The following is a 24,464-nucleotide window of genomic DNA, read 5'->3' as shown; positions in this document are numbered from 1 at the left end:
TTTGCAGAGAACAAGGTGCTTGCAAAGGCACTGAAAGGGTGTCTTTTGAAGAAAGAAAAGGAAGGGGCGGCCCCCTTGCCTTTCTTCCTTCCCACTCACCCTTTAGCCTAGCCTTGCTTCTTCCACCCGCCCCCTTTAGCTGCTCTTCCCTGCCCTCTGTTCACCTCCCTTCTAAAGTTTGGGATTTTCCTGAAGGATTTGCACGCATTATTTGCTTTTACATTGATTGCTATGGGAAACATTGTTTCATCTTATGAACTTTTCACCTTACGAACCTCCTCCTGGAACCAATTAAGTTCCAATTAAGTTCATATGATGAGGTACCACTGTATTTGGTCCTTAAGTTCTTGCTGCCTTTGAGTCATAGTGCCAAGTGTCACATCTGCAGCTTCTTGCTGTCTTTCCAAGTTTTCATCAGGTTCCAGTTGTGCAGTGACTCCAGATCTTATTGGAGCTTCTGCTGGTGCCAGATCAGATTTTGGTATTTCTATTTTGCAAATTTTCTATATTTCTTCTAATTCGACTTCACTGAACATTTGGTTCCTGATTATGAGTTGTTGCTGATCGGCCAGTCGAAGTTCCGTTATTTTTGAGTCTGCATATTTTTGTTTCCATATTTGGAACATCCGTCTTTGATATCCACGTTTTTCAGGCTCTGAGTTGTAATAACACATTGTGATTGTGCAATTCTCTGACATTGAGAATTTCTGCCGCTTTTTGATTTTTAAGCTTTGTTTGTTTTGTTCCTGTAGCTCATTTAGTCTGGCTCCTCTGCTTTGACCACTCCGGCAAGGTTAGACCTCCCAGTAGTTTACACTACCACCAGCACAGCTCTCAGCTTCATTGAAGCACACAAGCCCCACTACCAGGACAAGGCATACCCATCAGTGGGGATTATTATCATCATCATCATCGTCATCATCATCATCATCATCATCATCATCATTATTTAGACTTGTATGCCGCCCCTCTCCAAAACTCTATGTGTGGATTTCTGACTAATTTGCCCCCTTCCGTCAGTTTCATGACTGTGTTGATGGTGGTGGACATGCTGACAAAGAAACTTTGACTATTAACTATTTTATGCCTTGAAATCTTTTACGCAATATATCTTATTTATATGATATTTTTAGACTCTATGTGATCTTTAATTATAGTCGGTAGCTGATCCAGCCAGAACAGATTGTTCATCACCCTGTTTATGCACACTCAGTGATGTCATGGAAAATTATCAGGCAGACCAACAGCAGATTCATTAACAATTGGATTTTCTGGTGAATCAGTTGATTCAAGTCCAAGCTCACACAGCCCAGCCTTTGCTTCCTCCTCGTGGAATCTGCCATCTGGCCATGCCAGATAAATTTACTGATAATCCTGTCTTATTTCCTGCTTTCTTGGGACAATGTCAAATGTTCATAAATCTCAGAGCTGTTGACATTCCTCTCAATAGAGATAAGGTTGGCTTTGTGATAAATCTGGAAGGGCAGCTCAGTGGGCTATTCCATTGCTTGTGCAGCATAGCCCCCTCCTTCAGAATTTCCAGGGTTTTTGTAATCATATGCAGCAGATGTTTGCAGACCCTGTCAGAGTTCAAATGGTTACCAGGCTATTAAAGAAATTGAATGATTCAACATTGCAGTTCTGAATCATTTTGCATTTTTTAAAGACTTTGAAGTTAAATTTCTTAAATCATGTGGAACTGCACCATTCAAAAAGGAAGAAAACAAATCCACTCAATATGACCTTGACCTATTTGGACAGGGAGCGTCTGCTCATAGTCGCTCATGCCCTTATCACCTCGATATTTGACAACTGCAAGGTTCTCTACATGGGGCTACCTTTGAAAAGTGTTCGGAAACTATAAATTGTGCAGAATGCTGTAGCGTGAGCAATCATGGGCTTGACAAGGTATGCCCATGTTTCTCCAGCACTCCATGGAATGCACTGGCTGCCAATTGGTTTCTGAACCCGATTCAAAGTGTTGGTTATGACCTATAAAGGCCTAGATGGCACGGGACCAGATTACTTACGGGACTGCTTTCTGCCGCACGAATCCCAGCGTCCGGTTAGGTCCCACAGAGTTGGCCTTCTCCAGGTCTTGTCAACTACACAATGTCACTTGGTGGGTCCTAGGAGAAGAGCCTTCTCTCTGGGGGGGCCGGCCCTCTGGAGTAAACTCACCCTAGAGATTTGCACTGCCCCCACCCCACAGTAAGTAATGTTAAGTTAAATGTAACTTTCAGTAACTTTCCTTTAAATCTAGCTATTTTAACAGAGATTTTATTGATAATTTACATTTCACTGTGTGTTTTTCCTTTAAAAATTACTGTTTTAGATTAATGATGAGATAGGTGTCAAATAAATTTAATAAATTATTAATTTAAATCCTGTAACTTTGAAATTTTATGTCTTATTCTCTTGGTTTTAACAGGCCATCGGTTTTACAAGTTGAAATTCCAGAACTTGATTCTGGAGATTGCGATGGTGGTACTAGTGCTCAACAGAGACATCCCTTAAGGGTGCACTTTCCTGAAGGCAATAGAATTGAAATAACACCAGAAGGAAGCTGCATTGGATTCAGCTGCCACATTGATTTCATTTCTTCAAAGCCATTGTCTTTTTTGAAGAATGTATTCTTTGTTGATGAAGAAAGAAACAGGTAGCTGCAATATGACTTCTTAGACAATTAAGTAACTTAACACATTTCAGGGCTCAAAATTATTTTACTTATATGAAAGTATATGCATAATTTGAAATATTTTATGTACCCATATTTTATTGCTAAAGTACTAAAAATTTTGGCTAGTACAAAAAAAATTACTTTAGAAAGAGTGTCAGCATATACCATCTGCTATAGGTTTTTGTTCAAAAGTTAGCATATAGAAAGAAATACATGAGGGGAATTATTAATTCTCTGTGACATAACAAGCTTGAGTTAGAAATGAAATGGTAGTAGTAACCTGTATAGAAACTCTTCGGAGAGGGGCGGCATACAAATCTAATAAATAAATTTGACCTTTAAATAGAATGATTAGAGCAATAATACTTTATGATTACAGTTATCCAAGATCAAAAAGTATATATACGGCGGTCAAAATTCATCACTGCTATTGCTTTATATGAACTGAATTGGGGGGGAAATCTAATACATTCATTGTAACTGTAGTTGTTATTACAAGGAAATCAGTATCATGGGGGCAGATAAGTATATTGGAAAGAGATTTGATCAAAATAGGAAGTGTAACATACATATATATGTGACATATATATGACATACATATATATGTGACATATATATATGATGAGGCAGCAGCCATCTCGATCACCGGAACATAGAAACTTTAATAAAACCACTTAGCTTTCGTTAGCGTGCTGCTAACTTTGTCAGAGTATTAAAATGCCATGGGAGACAATCACCTTTATAAAGCATTATTCAGTCTGCTCATTGCCCGCGTCATAGGGCCACACCCTTCCCTCCCCTCTGCGGCAAGCCTAATTGTGGGCTTGCTCATGCTGGCTAACGGGGGATCTACCGCTTTTACTTGTGTCTTTTGCCTCTTTCCCTCCCCAAGGGAGGAGGTGGAGTTATGAGGCAATACTTCGGAGGTGTTTGGTATTACTCCCCCCCCCCCATTATCGTTGTTATTTTCTATAGTGGTACATGTCTGCTCTTGCAATTTTTTTGCCCATGCCCTCGTCTTAGGTCTGCACTGTTCTAATCCCCCCTTGTCCCCTGTGTTGGCACTGCATTGTGCCCCTCCCCCTCTACCTCCATGTTGCTCCAGTATGTTCCCTTGCTTCCCGTTGGGGGTTGCTCTACCCTCATTTAACTGGTTTCTATGCCCGGCCTGGGGAATTCTGTTAGGGGCTTTATCCAATCCTAATGACCTATCCCCTTTAAGTCGTTGCTGGTGCCTTAAAGCCTGGTATGCCGATGGCATATCAATATGTCTATTTAAAGAATTTTCATTGGAGAACCAGGCTTCCTTTAGGAGGCGACCTCCCTTGGTTTCATCTCGCGCCAGAATCTCAGTTCCCTGGAAATCGAAGCCATGATCCTGCTCCTCCATGTGTATCCAAATCTGGGAACGCTGTTCATGACGTCGGACCGCCAATTTGTGTTCGTGTATACGAGTTCTCAATCTTTTTGCCGTTTCCCCCACATAGTGGTGTGCACAATTATTGCAGTTTATACGGTAAATTACCGAGGAGGACTCCTCCTTCACTAAGGTTTCCTTCGGGCGCATTACTGATTTTCTCAAAGTTTGATCTGGCTTGTGCGCTACTTTGACCCTGTGGGGTGCCAGTATGCGTGCGGCTGTTTCGGATACCCCTTGTATGTACGGGAGTACCCTCCACGCTGATGTTTCATTTGCGCTTTCAGTAGGTTGCCGGAGTCTAGGTGTGATGCACCGTTGGATAAAATCTCTCGAGTAGCCATGACGTATACAAGTTTGATAAAGATACGCTCGTTCTTTTTGTTTGGCTGCCCGTGTGCTACAGTGAGTTTTTATCCTATTAAATAATGTCCGTATACAACTGACCTTATGTGCGTTGGGGTGATTGCTTTCGTTGTGTAACATGCGGTCCGTGTTGGTGGTCTTCCGGTATACCTCCGTGTCGATGCTTCCATCTGGGTTCCGGTTAATCTGTACATCTAGAAAGGCCAGTTTACTGTTGGCCTCCTCCTCCACCGTAAACTGAATGTCCGGATATATGGAATTAAGAATTCCCATAAACCTGATTTTATCCCGTTGTTTAATAATGGTAAACGTGTCGTCGACGTAGCGTGTCCAGAACTTGGGCTTATATATTTCCATGGCTTCTCTTTCCAATTGCTGGAGAACTGCTTCTGCAATCACGCCTGAAATTGGGGATCCCATCGGCGTGCCCTTTATTTGTTCGTATATCTGGCCGTTGAATGTAAAGTATGTTTTTAGGCAGAATTTTAATAGTTGGATGAGGTCATCCGTGCTGAGGGCCTTACAGTGTTTTGGTTCTGTTGTTGCCAACAAATTGCTAATGGTTTGGATTGCTAGATCCTGGGGGATAGATGTAAATAGTGAAATCACGTCGAATGATACCATTACCTCATCTTCCTCCACCACCACCCCTTTAAGCTGTTCTAAAAAGTCTGTAGCCGAACGTACGGTGGTGGTGGTCCCTTCAACCAGCCATTGTAGTTGGCCATGTAGCCATTTGGCCAAACCAAATGTAGGGGTGCCACGGAGAGAAACAATGGGGCGTAAGGGTACCTCCGCCTTACGCCCCATTGTTTCTCTCCGTGGCACCCCTACATTTGGTTTGGCCAAATGGCTACATGGCCAACTACAATGGCTGGTTGAAGGGACCACCACCACCGTACATTCGGCTACAGACTTTTTAGAACAGCTTAAAGGGGTGGTGGTGGAGGAAGATGAGGTAATGGTATCACTCGACGTGATTTCACTATTTACATCTATCCCCCAGGATCTAGCAATCCAAACCATTAGCAATTTGTTGGCAACAACAGAACCAAAACACTGTAAGGCCCTCAGCACGGATGACCTCATCCAACTATTAAAATTCTGCCTAAAAACATACTTTACATTCAACGGCCAGATATACGAACAAATAAAGGGCACGCCGATGGGATCCCCAATTTCAGGCGTGATTGCAGAAGCAGTTCTCCAGCAATTGGAAAGAGAAGCCATGGAAATATATAAGCCCAAGTTCTGGACACGCTACGTCGACGACACGTTTACCATTATTAAACAACGGGATAAAATCAGGTTTATGGGAATTCTTAATTCCATATATCCGGACATTCAGTTTACGGTGGAGGAGGAGGCCAACAGTAAACTGGCCTTTCTAGATGTACAGATTAACCGGAACCCAGATGGAAGCATCGACACGGAGGTATACCGGAAGACCACCAACACGGACCGCATATTACACAACGAAAGCAATCACCCCAACGCACATAAGGTCAGTTGTATACGGACATTATTTAATAGGATAAAAACTCACTGTAGCACACGGGCAGCCAAACAAAAAGAACGAGCGTATCTTTATCAAACTTGTATACGTCATGGCTACTCGAGAGATTTTATCCAACGGTGCATCACACCTAGACTCCGGCAACCTACTGAAAGCGCAAATGAAACATCAGCGTGGAGGGTACTCCCGTACATACAAGGGGTATCCGAAACAGCCGCACGCATACTGGCACCCCACGGGGTCAAAGTAGCGCACAAGCCAGATCAAACTTTGAGAAAATCAGTAATGTGCCTGAAGGAAACCTTAGTGAAGGAGGAGTCCTCCTCGGTAATTTACCGTATAAACTGCAATAATTGTGCACACCACTATGTGGGGGAAACGGCAAAAAGATTGAGAACTCGTATACACGAACACAAATTGGCGGTCCGACGTCATGAACAGCATTCCCAGATTTGGATACACATGGAGGAGCAGGATCATGGCTTCGATTTCCAGGGAACTGAGATTCTGGCGCGAGATGAAACCAAGGGAGGTCGCCTCCTAAAGGAAGCCTGGTTCTCCAATGAAAATTCTTTAAATAGACATATTGATATGCCATCGGCATACCAGGCTTTAAGGCACCAGCAACGACTTAAAGGGGATAGGTCATTAGGATTGGATAAAGCCCCTAACAGAATTCCCCAGGCCGGGCATAGAAACCAGTTAAATGAGGGTAGAGCAACCCCCAACAGGAAGCAAGGGAACATACTGGAGCAACATGGAGGTAGAGGGGGAGGGGCACAATGCAGTGCCAACACAGGGGACAAGGGGGGATTAGAACAGTGCAGACCTAAGACGAGGGCATGGGCAAAAAAATTGCAAGAGCAGACATGTACCACTATAGAAAATAACAACGATAATGGGGGGGGGGGGAAAAGTAATACCAAACACCTCCGAAGTATTGCCTCATAACTCCACCTCCTCCCTTGGGGAGGGAAAGAGGCAAAAGACACAAGTAAAAGCGGTAGATCCCCCGTTAGCCAGCATGAGCAAGCCCACAATTAGGCTTGCCGCAGAGGGGAGGGAAGGGTGTGGCCCTATGACGCGGGCAATGAGCAGACTGAATAATGCTTTATAAAGGTGATTGTCTCCCATGGCATTTTAATACTCTGACGAAGTTAGCAGCACGCTAACGAAAGCTAAGTGGTTTTATTAAAGTTTCTATGTTCCGGTGATCGAGATGGCTGCTGCCTCATCAGTTTTGGTTTTCCAACTTCCAGCTAGTAAATTGATTGTCTAATTTTTAATTTTACATTCCACAGTGAATAGTTCTCCCCCCTAGAATGACAATCTATTATAAAAGTAATGGTGACAAACATGTTTTATTTACTTACAAGCATTTCCCATATATAATGCAGTGTGTTCAATTCTACGTGGAGGCCAGGAAATTTAGGAAAACCGAGAATTTAATTATAAAATTCTGCTAATGGCTAGGAAATATTCAACTATATTTTTAATGAAAATTATTCTATTTTTAGATTCTCACTTCAAGTGTCTGCCACCGCAGAGAATTGCCTTCTTACAGTGTATCCATACTTGGCTTGTCATCTTACTAGCCAACAAATTGTTTTGGAAAATGGTGAGTAGTTTCTGATTTATTTTGATTATATTCTAATTAGTATTGCTTCAAATATTTGACAATTTTAATGTGCTTTATCAAGACTGTTTCTTTCATTGTTTTCAGTCACCAAAAGTCCTTAGATTTTATACAAAGTACATCCTGATGCTTGGATTGGTGAGACAATATTAACAGTTATAAAAGTAGATTTGAAGAGTAATAAATTATTGTGAATGCTAAAATAAGGCTGGTAGACACAAACAGTGGGCTGAAATAAGAAATAAATAAGATTGCTGTACACAAAGTTTAGAACTGATGTTGTTAACAGTTGAGTTTGCAATATATAAACAAGCTAACAATGAATGTTTGTTTGCATTGAAGTACTATAGCTTTTAAGAGGTAGTGTTGCAAATTGCCATAAGAGGGAGCCAGAAATCATGATTCTCTTTCTCTGCTCTCTCTGTTCTTTTTGCTGATTCACTGTGACTGATGTAGTAAACTTTGTGGGTTCGATGTTAGTTTAATGTACTTGTAAGCTGTAATGTATGTACATATAATATGTAAGACAAATGTAGGTTTGTAATATTATCATTGTATTGAGATATATTGACTGATTTGAATGTGAATGACCAGACTGTTTAACTTGACTGTGCTATTTCTAAAGTAAACACTATTTTATACACTTTAATGGATCTGTTTTGTATGACTGAATAATTACTCATATCTCCTGGATATCTGCTGAAATCCCACGTTTCCTCTGTGCATGTCCTTCATAACTCAAAGGTCTTTCTGCACACTCCTCCCTTCCTTCCTTCCTTCCTCCCTCCCTCCCTCCCTTCCTTCCCTGATATGCTTAGATGATAAGAATTTGTCATGAATGCGATGGATTAGTATTAACTTATACTACTTTGAATTCATGATATATTTGTGCATAATATACAGTTAAATATTTTAGAAGGTAGTTTTAGAATGACCTGTATCCTTCATGATGTTTTTTGTGTGTGTTTTTATCATACTTAGATTCTAGTAAAATATTTTACAGCACTGGAGATATTTTACAACATCCATGCTATATTCCTGGAACATGTGTACAGTCATCTTCCAGTATTATTGATCCAGTTTCCAACTCTGATTATGAAAATTCTGTTTCAGGTATAATTTGCAAATGATCTCTAAAATGAAGTAATGATTGAGAAGGATTGGTTGAGCTTCTCAAGAGTTATTTGAGATAGTAAAGTCTGTGCTTCTCCCCAAGATTTGCAGCTCGGTATAAATGGCATAGTTGTTGAACAAATGAGATATCTATTTGAGAGTCCTGATTTATATAGCAAAGAAAAGTTCATTAATCAGATTTTAATTTGCTCAGTTTTCAAATACCATATTTTTTGGTGTATAAGATGTACTTTTCCTCCCTAAAAAAGGCTGATAATTAGGGTGCGCCTTATACTCTGAATGTAGCTTTTTTTCCCCCAGCCATAACTAGCTGCTAACAATCTTCCCAGCTCTTACTTTGCAGGCTCTTTCATTGTTTCTCTCTGCAAATAATGTTTTCCAAGCCCTAAGTCTTTGCAGGGCTTTTTTTTCCATTACTCTAACTTGCTCTGAGTAAGTTTCTTTCCAGCCCTAACCAGATGGTAACAATGTTCCCAGCACTTACTGGCTTGCAAGCTCTTTCATTTTTACTCTCTGTCAAGAATATTTTCCAAACTCTGTCTTTGATTGATTGATTGATTTTCATTCTCTATTTGCTCCAAATGTTTTTTTCCAGCCCTAACCAGGTGCTATTAATGTATCCAAGCCCTTTCATTGTTACTCTCTGTGAAGAATGTTTTCCAAGCCCTAGTCTTTGCTCTACTTGCTCTGACTTTTTTTCCCCAGGTGCTAATGATGTCCCCAGCTATATTACTGGCTTGCAAGCTCTTTCATTGTTACTGTCTCAGAATAATTTTTTAAAGCCCTTAACCAGGGGATAAAATAAAGTGATGAAGCTGATCAGATTAAGGACACTAACCAGATGAATACCTGATAAGCAGATTCTTTTCCCTATTTTCCTCCCCAAAAACTAAGGTGCGTCTTATATTCTGGTGTGTCTTATACTCCGAAAAATACGGTATACACTAATATCAAATAGTTCTGTCTTTGGAACTAAAGACACTAAATAATTTTTCAAGAAGTAGTTTTGATTGTGATATACTAAAATAGTGTAATATGATTCTGCACAATGAATGTTAAAATTATATTGAAAGTACCAGTTGTTATTAATATTATTAATATTAATATCTGAAAGAACAATAAAAAAATGTTTCTTTGGAAAACTTATGCCAAAGAAAAGGAAAGTCCTGTTCAGGTACCATCTGGTTTATTTAATTCAAAACCAGTTCTTTGAACCTTGCTTGGGAATTATTAGTCAGCCAGTGGAACTGATACAAAGAAAAAAGAAGAAGCTTAGTTGCTTTTTGTAATAGTTTCAAAGGGAGACCAATATAGAATGAATTATAGTAATCAAGACAATTAAGACATGGTTCATCATAGCTAAATTAGAACATTTAATAAAATATTAATATTGGAACACCAAATCTTATTCTGTGCAAAAGATCTTCTGGCAAGAAACAATTTGCTAGGCCAGTGATAGCGAACTGTTTTCTCCTTGGGTGTCAAAAGAGGGTGGACTGCATGTGTGAGTGTCCCCACCTATAATTCAATGCCTGGGGAGGATGAAAACAGTTTCCTCCACCCCCTGGAGGCCCTCTGGAGGCTGGAAATGGCCTGTTTCTCAGCTTCTGGTGGACCGAGTAAGCTTGTGTTTCGCTCTCCCCAGGCTCCAAAGGCTTCCCAAAGGTAAACCCCCTCCCCATCTTCCTTGGAGGCTCTCTGGAAGCTAAAAATGCCCTCCCTGAGTCTCTGTGCAAGCAAAAAATCAGCTGGCCAGCACACACATGCATGTTGGAGTTGAGCTAGGGTCATGGCTCATGTGCCAGCTGATATGGCTCTGCATGCCACCTGTGGAACCCACGACATAGGTTCACTATCACTCTGTAAGGCCCGTGGTGAAGTTGCTCAGATTCAGATGTACCTGGACTCCGATTGGGCAATGTCGACCAAGACAATAGGTACAAGTCTTAGTCCTGTTGTATAGGATGAGTTCAGTCCGGTGACACATGAGGAAGTGAACAAGGCCATGGGAGCAATGGGGTCCTTTACCTGTTTACTGGACCCATGCCCCTCCTGGCTGGTTTCGGCCAATAAGGAGGTGACATGTGGCTGGATCCAGGCAGTAATCCATGCCTCCTTGAGTAAGAGGTCCTTCCCGCAGTTTCTTAAGGAGGCTGTGGTGCAACCCCTCCTCAGGAAGCCTTCCCTAGATCCAGCCAATTTGAAAAACTATCATCCTGTTTCCCAGCTGTCTTTTATAAGTAAGTTTGTTGAGAATGTGGTGGCGCTCTGTTGTGAGTGATCTTTGTCCACCTCAGGCCATGCCTGATTCTGAGGACGATGAGTCATGTCCCTCAGGATACCCTTGGCCAGGGAGTCTGTCAGAGGAAGCTGAGGCCGAAAGTGAGGCAGACAGTGATTTGGGAGAGACTGAGATGGCTGATATTACAGTGCAAAATTGGTCTCTGTCAGATAGTGAGGAAGATTTATCAGGAGATGATTCCATATTCATGATATGGAAGGATGGCAAGAAGAGAAGAGGAAATCCAGAGTAAAAGGTATTAATCCACAGGAGTAGCTCTTGGGTGTGTGATGTCACTTCCAGGATACATAGAAGAGTGGCTGGGAAAGAGGAGGTGTGGTCTGACAATGTTGTAACAAAAAATGGCCGAGAATATGTGGTGTTCCTGAACAAATATGTTAAAATCCTAAATTTTGTCTTTCTGAGATATTCTGAAAACTGCATCTCTATGTTTGTAATAAAGCTTGCGGTGAGCCTTTGATTTAAGCCTTGATTTATTAGCCTTGTAATCTAAGAATTTGCAGAGGATTGGAATGTTGGCACAGTTCCCAGAGTTTGAGTCCAAGCCAAGATAGACTGTGTTATTTTCTTGCTACTGGACTTTGCCTTGCAAAATATTCATATATTATGCTTGTGTGAAACAATAAAGAGAATTTTATTTCAAAGAAATTGGTTTTTGAGCCTTGGAAAATTACTGGAGACCAAGCATAGAACACGCTCCAGCTCCTATGATCCTTGGATGAAACCAATTATCTAGACCCGTATTAGTCGGGTTTCAGGCCTGACTACAGCACTGAACCGCTTTGGTCACACTAATGGAAGATCTCTAGTGAGCCCAAGATGGGGGTCAGTCCACCATCTTGGTGCTCCTTGACCTCTCAGCAACTGACCGTGGTATCCTTCTGTGATGGTTGGAAGGCTTGGGAGTGGGAGGCACCATTCTCTGGTGGTTCTCCTATCTCTCTAATCTGTCACAGTCAGTGTCGTTTGGGGGCTAGATATCAACCCATAGGCTGTTCCTTTGTGGGTGGCTGTTCCTTGTGCCTCAGGGGTCGGTTCTCTCCCTGCTCCTATTTAACATGTACATGAAACTGCTGGGTGAGATCATCCAAAGGCATGGGGTGAGCTGTCATCAGTATGCTGATGATACCCAGTTTTATATCTCCATCCCTTGCCAATTTAACAAAGTGGTGGACATTACCTGGAGGCTGTGAGGATATGGATGGGTGTTAACAGACGCAAACTCAACCCGCACAAGACTGAATGGCTGTGGGCATTGCCTCCAAAGGACATTTCGATCCATCCATCCTTGGCTCTGGGGGGAAATACTAACACCTGCAGAGCAGATCCACAACTTGGGTATCCTAGTTCTGTAACTGAGACTAGACAATCATCTCTCGGCTTTGGCTAGAGGGGCTTTTGCATAGGCTCATCTTGTGCACTATTTGTGGCTCTACTTAGATCAGGAATCTCTGCTCACAGTCAATGACACTCTTATCACCTCATGTCTTGACTATTGCAATGCATTCTACATGGGACTACCCTTGAAAAGTATTTGGAGACTACAATCACTGTTCCCTCTAACGTGCGCAGCGCACTGGGGCACGGGCAAAAACCAAACTCAGCACACTGTTTTCTAAGCCCGCGCAGAGGAGTCGGCGCCATATCTCCCCACCCGACAGCTGATCTGCTCCTCCCAAGCTGACAGTCAGGAAGAAACCCCTGTGGACTCTGAGCCCTGCCCGGCTTCTCTGGCTCTGTCTGGGGTTGCCATCGCACGCTGCCACCCTGCAGCTGCTGTTGCGTACGCCCACATCATCTGCAACCTCCCAAAGGCACACCCGAAGGCAGAAGATTGCGATGGGGGCTGAGGGAGCCCAGCACCCTTGTGCCAATCAAGGTCACCCTGTGGGCTTTCTCCAGCATCAGGATGGACAGAGCGCTGCGGGACCTATGCCTGCTTTTCTCTAACTGCCGCCACGCGCCCTGTGTCACTTGCCCGGCGGAGGGCGTTTCTCGCAAGGTCTTTCCTCCCTGCCGGCACCACCCCCAGTTTGGATGGGGGCAGCTAGCCGCCAAGGGCATCCGAAATTGAGGCGCTGCCGTCAGGGACCCCACCAGAAACACCCTCCAACAGGCAAGTGAGATGGGGCACATGGCGGCAGCTGAAGAAAAGCAGGCTTGCAGCCCTCGGCCCTCTGCGCATCCAGATGCTGGAGAAAGCCCGCGCAACGGCCTTGATCGGTGCGAGGGCTCCATCAGCCCCCCCATCCCAATCCTGCAGCCAAAGAGAAAGAAAAAAGGAGATTAAAGCGAAAGAAAAACAGAAATGAAGGTGAGAGAAATCAGAGCAAAAGGGGAAAAACAAATGAGAGAGAGGAGGGGGAAAGGAAAAGTACACAGAAATGAGGGAGAACTGGAAGGAAAGAAAAAGAGAGGGAAGAGAGGGAAGAGAGAGAGAAAGAAGTGGAGAGAAAGAAAGAAAAGGGAAAGAGAGGGAGGGAAAGAGAGAAGTGGAGATGAAGGAAGGAGGGAAGGAAAGAGAAATGGAGGGAAGAAGGAAGGAAGGAAGGAGAAATGGAGAGAACAAGGAAGGAAGGAGGAGGAATTCTGGTTCCGGTTGAGCAGCAGGAAGGAAGAAGGAGACCACTGCTCCGCTGGACTACAGTAATAACATCAATAATATAGGTAATTTTGAATTAGTTTGAAAGCCAGCGTGCGTATTCAGTGAGCCGAATGTTCCTCGTTTTGGTGTCCGGTTCCTGTGTGGTGTCCTCTCCTTGTTTTTTGCTGTGGGAGAGCTGAGAGCTGAGAGCCCCGATCAGCTGGGGCTCGGAAGATGGTGGCCGCTGTAGAACGAGCTAATTGCCCTGCCTCTGAGTCCTTTTCCTGAGTTTCTCTTTCGCTCCGGCAGCAATCCACGCTGAGACTGAGGCTGGGGTGGACGAATGAAGGAGTTTTGGGCGAGTTTCTTGAACGAGCAAGCCAGTGAGCCGAATGAGTTGGACTGCATTGGAGGAGGACGTTCTTGAAAACAATGCGATCAGCCAGGCAGACCCGGGACGCCGAGCAGCTGTACGGTGGGTGCGCTCGGCGCTGGGGGACCTGGTGGACGGAGGACCAACCATTGCGATAGGAGAGAGGAGACTGAAAGGAGACCAAGGGAGGAGGACTGGTAGACTGAGGTCTGGTGGTGGGAGAGTCATGCAGAGGCTGTATTCTACGACTTGGGGCCAGGAGATTAAGAGATGCACCCCAATACTAGCGGAAGCATTGACAGATATCTGGAGCGACTTACGAGAATGGAGAGGGGCCCTGAAGATGGGGGAGGCAAAAAGAATGTGATACAGCTGGATGAACAGTATACCCTGGAAATGGACACCCCCTCCCTATTCTGGGGGGGGGGAGAGATATATTGAATGATCCTTGACTTTTGAATAACCTTGACTCTGCCCCTGAGAACTTGGCACTTTGAGAAACTTGGCACTTTTGAGAAACTTGGCACTTTGAGAAACTTGGCACTTTGGGAAACTTGGCACTTTTGAGAACTTTAGCACTTTTACTACTTGCTGCTGACCGGATTTTCTAAATGAATTGAATTATTGCACTATTACCTATATTTGTATTTTCTGCATTTTTTATTTTTTATTCAGCTTTATTGGTGTTTTAATATTAATACTTTTAATTATTAATTATTAATTGATTATATTTTAATTAAATTGTTGGGTTTTTAAAAAAATGATGGATAGTTGGGGTGGGTGTAGGATGTATGGAATGAATGAATGGGATGGGTGGGATGGGTGGGGTTACAATGTGAGTGAGATGAATGGGAATGATGTAAATAATATATCTGGCCTACTTGGCGCAGGAGAGGCAGGAGGGGGGAGAGCACCTATCTCTGGGGTGACAGAGAGTCAGGATATTCCGGTGTTGCTGGGGAGAGGCAGATATGGTGGGAGCCACGGAGCTAGCCATTCCAGGGGAACAAGGGATCGTTGCTTAATAACGATCCCTTGTTCTGGCTCCGTGAGCCCAACCCTGGGCACTGGTAATGAGTGTAATTCTGGCCCTGGACTCAGGTTGCTGCTACTCAATGCCAGGTGGGTCGTAAATAAAGCTCTCCTCATCCGGGATTTGATCCTGGATGAGGAGGCCGACCTGGCATGTGTAACTGAAACCTGGTTGGGCCCAGAGGGAGGAGTTCCTCTCTCTAAAATCTGCCCAACCGGGTTTCAGATATGGCATCAACCTCGACCCCAGGGAAGGGGGGGAAGAGTGGCTATTATAGCCAGGGAGAGCCTTCACATGCGTAGACTCGTTGCTCCGGAGATTGCAGGTTGCGAGTTCCTCCTGGTGAAGTTGGACTTAGGGGTTCAGGTGGGCTTGTTTCTCACGTACCTGCCTCCCAGCTGCGTGGCACAAGCCCTGCCTGTGCTACTCGAGGAGGTAGCCGGGCTGGCGGTGGGGTTCCCCAGACTTATTGTCTTGGGGGACCTCAACCTGACATCACTCGGCGAATCCTCTGGACTGACACAGGAGTTCATGGCCACCATGGCAGCCATGGACCTGACCCAAGTAGTACAGGGTCCGACTCACGAGGGGGGGCACGCACCCAACATGGTATTCCTCTCTGAGCAACTGAGTAATGGTCTGAGACTAAGGGGCTTAGAAGCGTTGCCTTTGTCATGGTCAGACCATTTTCTGCTGTGGCTTGACTTCCTGGCTCCAATCCTCCTCCGCAGGGAGGCGGAACCAATTAAGTTGTTCCGCCCCAGGCGCCTGATGGATCCAGAAGGTTTTCAGAAGGCACTTGGGGTTCTTCCAGATACACTTGTCCACAGTTCGGCAGAGTCTCTGGCTGAGGCCTGGAACAAGGCGGCAGCAGAGGCCCTTGACCGAATTGCGCCATTGCGACTTCTACACGGCGCTAGACCCCGTAGAGCTCCATGGTTCAACGAGGAGCTCCGGGAGTTGAAACGCCAGAAGAGACGTCTAGAGAAGCAATGGAGGAAGAGTAAGTCCGAATCCGATCGAACACTTGTAAGAACTTATATTAAGACTTAGAAAGTGGCGGTCAAGGCGGCAAGATGCGCATATCATGCCGCCTTGATTGCATCAGCGGAATCCCACCTGGCTGCTCTGTTTAGGGTGACCCGCTCCCTTCTTAACCAGGAGGGAGTTCGGGAGCCCTTACAGAGTAGTGCCGAGGACTTTAACACGTTTTTCGCTGATAAAATCGCTCGGATCCGAGCAGACCTCGACTCAAATTGTAAAACAGAGTTGACTGACGAGTCAGTCGAGGTGACTGGGGCTAAACGTCTTTGTCCATCTGTCTGGGGGGAGTTTGACTTGGTGACACCTGATGAAGTGGACAAGGCCATTGGAGCTGTAAGCTCCGCCACCTGTTTACTGGATCCGTGTCCCTCTTGGTTGGTTTCGGCCAGTCGAGAGGTGACACGGAGCTAGGTCCAGGAGATCGTCAACGCGTCCTTGGGGAGGGGGTCCTTCCCGGCTCCTTATAAGGAGGCACTTGTGCGCCCCCTCCTCAAGAAGCCTTCCCTGGCCCCAGCCGTGCTCAATAACTACCATCCAGTTTCCAACCTTCCCTTTATGGGGAAGGTTGTTGAGAAGGTGGTGGCGCGTCAACTCCAGCGGTCCTTGGAAGAAGCTGATTATCTAGGCCCTCAACAGTCTGGATTCAGGCCCGGTTACAGCACGGAAACTGCTTTGGTCGCATTGATGGATGATCTCTGGCGGGCCCGGGACAGGGGGTTGTCTTCTGTCCTGGTGCTTCTTGACCTCTCAGCGGCTTTTGATACCATCGACCATGGTATCCTTCTGTGCCGGCTGGAGGGGTTGGGAGTGGGAGGCACTGTTCTTCAGTGGTTCTCCTCCTACCTCTCTGGTCGGTCGCAGTCGGTGTTAGTGGGGGGTCAGAGGTCGACCTCTAGGTCTCTCCCATGTGGGGTATCTCAGGGGTCGGTCCTCTCCCCCTGCTATTTAATATCTACATGAAACCGCTGGGTGAGATCATCCAATGGCATGGGGTGAGGTATCATCAATATGCCAATGATACCCAGTTATACATCTCCACCCCATGTCCAGTCAACGAAACAGTGGAAGCGATGTGCCGGTGCCTGGAGGCTGTTGGGGCCTGGATGGGTGTCAACAAACTCAAACTCAACCCAGACAAGATGGAGTGGCTGTGGGTCCTGCCTCCCAAGGACAATTCCATCTGTCCGTCCATTACCCTGGGGGGAGAATCATTGATTCTGCTGCACAAATCCCAGCGACCAGTTAGGTCCCACAGAGTTGGCCCCCTCCGGGTCCCGTCAACCAAACAATGTTGCTTGGCAGGACCCAGAAGAAGAGCCTTCTCTGTGGTGGCCCTGATCCTCTGGAACCAACTCCCCCCAGAGATTAGAATTGCCCCCACCCTCGTTGCCTTTCGTAAGCTGCTTAAAACCCACCTCTGCCGCCAGGCATAGGGGAACTAAGATACACTTTCCCCCTAGGCCTTTAAAATTTTATGCATGGTATGTTTGTATGTATGACTAGTTTTTATATAATGGGTTTTTTACCTGTTTTTTTAGTATTGGATTTTGTTGTACTGTTTTACTGCTGTTGTTAGCCGCCCCGAGTCTGCGGAGAGGGGCGGCATACAAATCCAATAAATAAATAAATAAATAAATAAAATGAATGTAGGGACAGAGGAAGGAAAAACATTTGGGTGTGTGTGTACTTTTTTAAATTTTTCTCTCAACATACATTCAAACAATACAGTGTACCATCTAATTTTCCATGAATAAAATGCAGTACAGTGATCCCTCTATTATCGCGAGGGTTCCATTCCAAGACCCCTCGCGATAATCGATTTTTTGGGATGTAGGGTTGCGGAAATAAAAACACCATCTGCGCATGCGCGCCCTTTTTTCTATGGCCGCGCATGCGTAGATGGTGGAGTTTGCGTGGGCGGCGGGGGAAGACCCAGGCAAGGTTCCTTCGTCCGCCTAGCAGCTGATCTGCTTGGCAGCGCAGCAGCAGTGAGGAGCCGAAGATCCGGGTTTCCCCTTTCCGTGGGCAGCGGGGAATCCCGGATCTTCGGCTCCTCGCTGCTGCTGCGCTGCCGAGCAGATCAGCTGCTAGGCGGACAAAGGAACCTTCCCTGGGTCTTCCCCCGCCGCCCACGGAAAGGGGAAACCCGGATCTTCGGCTCCTCGCTTCCTTACGCCAAACGCGTATTTTTTGAGCTGCTTGTGGGAGTGGCTTTGTGCAGAAGGAAAAGAGGGAGGAGGGAGAATGGCTGAGGGACCCCCCTTCCCCTCTGTAGCGAAGGGTGCGCGTGCTTGCTCTGGGCGGTTGCGTGACTGATTAAAAAGGTGGCGACTGGGAAAGGAGCGGCGCGCGCCCTTCCTTAAACGACTTATCGCTGTCGTCGTCGCGTGGTCAGAGCTGCATCTGCCTCTCCCTTCTGCGCTCTCTCGTTCTGTCCCCGTCGTGTGTGAGTGTGCACCGGTGGGGGAGGGGAGCGAATGAGGCGTCTCTGCCCTCCGCCGGTTCATTTTTGTATTCCTCCCTTCCATGGTTGCTGCTCCACCCCACTGGAACCTCCGGGACGGATTTGGGTTGTTCGGTGTGGAAGGATTGGATTTAACGTGGTGTGCTGATTGGAGGCGGCGTTGGCGGCGGCGTGTTGTGCGGGGAGCGCGGAAGGGACCTGCTCGCGCCCGCTCCCGCCTCGGCCGCCGGCAAGGATAATTCTGCCCTATCTGGACCATGGCCGCCGCCGACGTGCTGTTCGAGGATGTCTATGAACTGTGCGAGGTGATCGGCAAGTAAGTGGCCGGGGTGGGGAGTGGGGAGGAAGGAGGCAAATGGGCCAGGAGCGGGGAGAGACCAAAGCAGCGAGGAGCCGAAGATCCGGGCTAAATCCAATCCTTCCACACCGAACAACCCAAATCCGTCCCGGAGGTTCCAGTGGTTACGCCAAAAATGTCATCATTAATCTCCCAACAATTCTAAATTCAATTCCAATTATGCATTAATCCAAATCAGTATCATCTACTACATATCTTATTATAATCAATACTTCTAACTTTATTAAAACAGATCAGAAATTCCTAAATTCATATATCTAAAAGAAAAAATAAAGTTAAAAAAGAGCAAACAAAACAATATCCCAAGCTTAATCAACCCTTCTCAAACTCCAATTTTTTAAATCTGAGCAGAACTTTGAACCAAACCCTTTTTAAAAATCTCTTTTAATCCCCTTTTCCATTTTATTCTTTCTATTCTTCCTTCTAGGAAGGAAGGACTTTGTTAGAAAAATAAAGGGGTTATTGGATCAAACTTTGGACACTTGACAAGTTAGTTATGATGGTGGCCATGTCCCAGGGTTATGTGAACATCTTTTGGGATCTTCTGACAAGCAACTGCAGGGATTCACTTAATGACTATGGCAAGAAAGGTGGTAAAGTGAGGCAGAACTCACTTAATAACCGTCTTACTCAGGAGATGGAAACGTTGGCCTCCATTGGGGTCAGAACAGAAGTCGAGGATTATCTGTCTGACCAGTGCACTCTTTTAGAAGCAAATCAGCAGATCCTGAGTCCATTTTGAAGCTCCACAGAAAACATCTAGGGGGGAAGGCAGGTTGTCCTTGACTTACAATGGTTCATTTACTGACCGTTCAAGTCACAACAGCCCTTAGGACTTTCGCAGCAGCCCGAGGATCGCAGGATCAAAACTTTTCTGCTGTTTCATATTTATGACCGTTGCTGTGTGTCCTGAGGTCATGTGACTTCCTTTTGTTTCTAATCGATCCAGGCCCAGGCATGAAAATGTGCCGCTCAGACATTATACTTTTCCACCCACATAAAAAAAAAGTTAGAGGAACATTGATTATAATTGGTCCAAAATGCAGATGCATGAGCTGTTGTAGATGTAGCTAGATACACCCATGTTACCTCAATGCTCCACATGTTGCATTGGCTCCAAATAGGTCTCTGGACACAATTCAAGGTGTTGGTCATTACCTTTAAAGCATTGCTTAGGACCAGATTATGTACAGGACTGCATTTTGCTGCATACCTCCCAGCAGCTGGTTAGGATCCACAGAATTGGTCTTCTCAAGGTTCCTTCAGACAGACAGTATCGGCTGGCAGGACCACAGGGGGGGGGGGCTTCTCTGTGGCAGCTCTGGCTCTATGGAATCAACTCCCCCCTGAGATCTACCTAATCCCCACCCTTCTGGCCTTCTGAAAGGCTGTAAAAGCGTTGCTTTTCAGGCAGGCCTGGAGCCAGTGAATGATTTCATCTTCTCCTGGCTGAATAGATGAATATTTTAAGTAAAGGTTTCTTAAAATTGTTTTATTGTTGTTTTATATTGCTGTTTGCCACCCAGAATCCATAAGGAGTTGGGCAGCCTACAAATCCCATTAATAAAATAAAAAATAAAAATAAAGAGAAGACTGAAAAGATTGTAGTCACCTGGACAAGAAAATTCAAGTGCAGAGCTGGAGAGAGGGAGATGCAAAGAAGCTGGTGAGCGTTTGGTCATTCATGAGGATAGAAGAAGAAACTTAAAGCAGAAAGGTGACCAAAGGTGCATTAAACAGGAAAAAGCAGCTATCTAGCAGTTGGAAAAAATCATACATTGAAAGAATAAAATTTAAAAGCTCTACATTTAAAAAAGCTTCAGAAAAGGCTTGTTGGAATCAAAGGGAATAGAAAATTTAAAAGCTTGAAGAGTTTGTCTTAAAACATTAAATGGATTTAAAGATATGAAAAAGTAAACCATGTAAGGAAGAGCAGACATAGGGAACAGATACTGCCATCTGCTGGCTGGAAGACATATTACAACCGATGGTGGGAATAAGTTTACTTCAGCTGATATTAATACTGACCTCGACTTGTAAGAATTATTTATTTGTTTGTTTGATTGATTGATTGATTGATTTGTATGCTGCCCCTCTCTGTAGCCTCGGGGTGGTTCACAGCAATAATAAAAAAATGTACAATAAATCTAATATTTAAAATATCTAAAAAACCCTTATTTAAAAAGCAAGACATACACACAAACATACCATGCATAAACTATATAGGCCTGGGGGTGATGTCTCAATTCCCCCATGCCTGATGGCAGAGGTAGGTTTTGAAGAGTTTACGAAAGGCAAGGAGAGTGGGGGCAATCCTAATCTCCAGGGGGAGCTGGTTCCACAGGGTCAGGGCCACCACAGAGAAGGCTCTTTCGCTGGGTCCCGCCAGATGACATTGTTTAGTCGACGGGACCCGGAGAAGGCCAACTCTGTGGGACCTAACCGGTCGCTGGGATTCGTGCAATGCCATGAAGGGCTTTATAGGTCATAACCAACACTTTGAATTGTGAGCAGAAACTGATCGGCAACCAATGCAGATTGCGGAGTGTTGGTGTAACATGGGCATACCTAGGGAAGCCCATGATTATTATTATTATTTATTATTATTTATTAGATTTGTATGCCGCCCCTTTCCGCAGACTCGGGGCGGCTCACAACAATAATAGAAACAATATATTACAAATCTAACAATTAAAAATCATTTAAAAACCTCTTATTAAAAAACAAAGCATACACACAAACATACCATGCATAACTTGTATAGGCCTGGGGGGAAAGGAATATCTCAATTCCCCCATGCCTGATGACAGAGGTGGGTTTTAAGGAGTTTGCGAAAGGCAAGGAGAGTGGGGGCAATTCTGGGGGGAGCTGGTTCCAGAGGATCGGGGCTGCCACATAGAAGGCTCTTCCCCTGGGTCATGTTGTACATACTCCTGATCAGTTGGAGGATGATGAAAATATTGAGGACTTGGATTCAGATAGTGTTTATGAATTAGGGGGGGCCTGGGGTTACACGTAGTAGAACAGGTGGGAGGCCAGCCACAGGATGGGGCTATGAGTTCAGGATCTAGTGTGGGAGAATCAGATGCTCACTGGGTTAACCCTAAATTCAGAAGGGCCCAAAAACGTAGAGAGCAGAGGTCTGGAAGAAGATACTAAGGAGAGGAATGGGTTAAATATTGTAGTGATGTATTTGACATTACAGGGGTTCAGTGGAGAAGAAGGGTGAAGTTTCAACATTGCCGAAAGGAAAAATGGATGTGTTTTTGCCACGCTAAAGTAAGCCAAAGTATTTTATGTTGTTATCAGTCAGTGCTACTGTTTTTCAAAGTTATGCTGTTAGGAAAATAAATCTTGTTTAAGTGAAGCAGAAGGAGGAATGTGAGAAATGCAGCTAAGAGAGATAACGGACCAAGTGCTGTATGGAATGTGTTGACTTACAGGAGAGCAGAAAAATAAATGGAGTTTCTTTATTCATGAAATGATGCATTTAATAAGAGTTATTTGTAATTGCTAAATTTCTACTAGAGACCAGAACAGGTCCCGCCAGACGACATTGTTTAGTCGCCGGGACCCGGAGAAGGCTGACTCTATGGGACCTAACCAGTCACTGGGATTCGTGTGACAGAAGACGGTCCCAGAGATATTCTGGCCCGATGTCATAAAGAGCTTTATAGGTCATAACCAACACTTTGAATTGTGAGCAAAACTGATCGGCAACCAATGCAGACTGCGGAGTGTTGGTGTAACATGGGCATACCTGGGGAAGCCCATGATTGCTCTCGCAGCTGCATTCTGCACGATCTGAAGTTTCCAAACAGTTTTCAGAGGTAGCCCCATGTAGAGAGCATTACAGTAGTCGAACCTCAAGGTGATGGGGGCATGAGTGACTGTGAGTAGTGAGTCCCGGTCCAGATAGGGCCGTAACTGGTGCACCAGGCAAACCTGGGCAAATGCCCCATTCGCCACAGCTGAAAGATGGTTTTCTAATGTAAGCTGTGGATCGAGGAGGACGCCCAAGTCAGTAATTCCCCCCCAGGGTGATGGACGGACAGATGGAATTGAACTTGGGAGTCAACACCCACAGCCACTCCATCTTATCAGGGTTGAATTTGAGTCTGTTGACACCCATCCAGACCCTAACAGCCCACAGGCACCGGCACATCACTTCCACTGCTTTGTTGACTGGATATGGGGTGGAGATGTACAACAGGGTATCGTCAGCGTACTGATGATACCTCATCCCATGCCCTTGGATGATCTTGCCCAGCGATTTCATGTAGATATTAAATAGCAGGGGGGAGAGGACCGACTCCTGAGGTACCCCACAAGGGAGCAACCTAGAGGTTGATCTCTGACCCACCACTAGTTTGTTCACCCTCCCCTTTTGGTCTTAGTTTAAAGCCCTCATGACAAGTTGGGCTATTCAGTTTCCTAGGAAATTCTTCCCAACCCTGGTGAAGTGTAGCCCATCTCTTGCCCATGGTCAAGGAAACCAAAGTTCTTTTGGCGACACCAACCCTTTAGCCAATTATTTATTTCTGGGATTTTATGTTCTCTTGCCGGGTGTCGTCCTCTTGTGGGTAGGATGGAAGAAAAAACAACCTCTGCATCTATGTTTTTGACTGTGTTGCTCAATTGGTCGTAGTCTCTTGTTATTGCATTCAGGTCCTTCCCTGTGTCATTTCTTCCTGCATGGATCACCAATAGGGGGTAGTAATCTGTAGGTTTTGTTATTTTGGTTAGTTTTTGTGTTATGTCAGAGATTTTAGCTCCAGGGAGGTAGCATATCTCTCTGGTTTGATTGTCCAGTCTGCAGATGGTAGGTTCAGTTCCCCTGAGAATTGAGTTAGCAATCACTAGCACTCTCCTTTTTTGATTGGGTTGGTGTGTGGGGGTGTCTTTTTCTTTGTTGCAGTGGTGTCTAGTAGCACTGTTTTAATGTGTTTTCTTTCTGGTGATTCATTGTCAATTATCTGTGTTAGGAGTCCTAGGTATTTGTTGCATGTAGACAGTGGGGTTGGGAGGGAGAGGGTTGGAATTGTGGCGGTTTTGTATTTGGTTTTTATTTCCTTCTTTGTGTGACATGTTTCCAGCTGTTTTCATCCTCTGGGGGGTTGTTTCTGTTTTGTTCCTCTGAGGTGTTGGTTCTGCCAGGAGTTTGTTGGTCTTTCTCATTTTGATATTTGTGTTTCAGATGGCCACTACCTTTCTCCTCCTTTTTTTATTCAAACTCACAGTTCTCAGGTAGTTACTCTTTTCCAAACCTCTGTAAATTCAAACTGATTGGAGGATGGCAATTTCCATCCTTTCTCCTCCTTTTCTTATTCATACTCACAGTTCTCTGGCAGTTTCTCTTTCCCCAGCCTCTATAAATTAGTGATAGGAGAAAAACTGCAGCCTCACAAAGCTTAGTAATAGGGATAATACATACATTGATGGAAATAAGGAGGTCGCTGACCATTTGAATAGCTACTTCTGTTCAGTTTTCTCAGAAGACAGCTTACAACAAACCTGGGCAAGGGGTGGCCCACCCGCTGTCTGGGACCGGCCCACC

At 45.0% G+C, this 24,464-nt stretch overlaps 1 protein-coding gene across 2 annotated transcripts in view; it reads left to right on the top strand.

Annotated features, from left to right (window-relative positions):
- Nucleotides 1-24,464, top strand: part of LOC139155676 (cilia- and flagella-associated protein 47-like) — a 302,888-nt gene that overhangs the window by 258,116 nt on the left and 20,308 nt on the right. For both annotated transcript variants that reach the window (XM_070730919.1, XM_070730918.1), the window contains 3 exons: nt 2,432-2,659; nt 7,497-7,597; nt 8,597-8,728. In XM_070730919.1, coding sequence (XP_070587020.1) covers nt 2,432-2,659; nt 7,497-7,597; nt 8,597-8,728 — 461 coding nt within the window. The remainder of the gene's footprint in view (nt 1-2,431; nt 2,660-7,496; nt 7,598-8,596; nt 8,729-24,464) is intronic.

This window comes from Erythrolamprus reginae, unplaced genomic scaffold (genome assembly GCF_031021105.1).
Source record: "Erythrolamprus reginae isolate rEryReg1 unplaced genomic scaffold, rEryReg1.hap1 H_44, whole genome shotgun sequence".
Taxonomy (NCBI): domain Eukaryota; kingdom Metazoa; phylum Chordata; class Lepidosauria; order Squamata; family Dipsadidae; genus Erythrolamprus; species Erythrolamprus reginae.
This window is presented reverse-complemented; position numbering and strand designations above follow the sequence as displayed.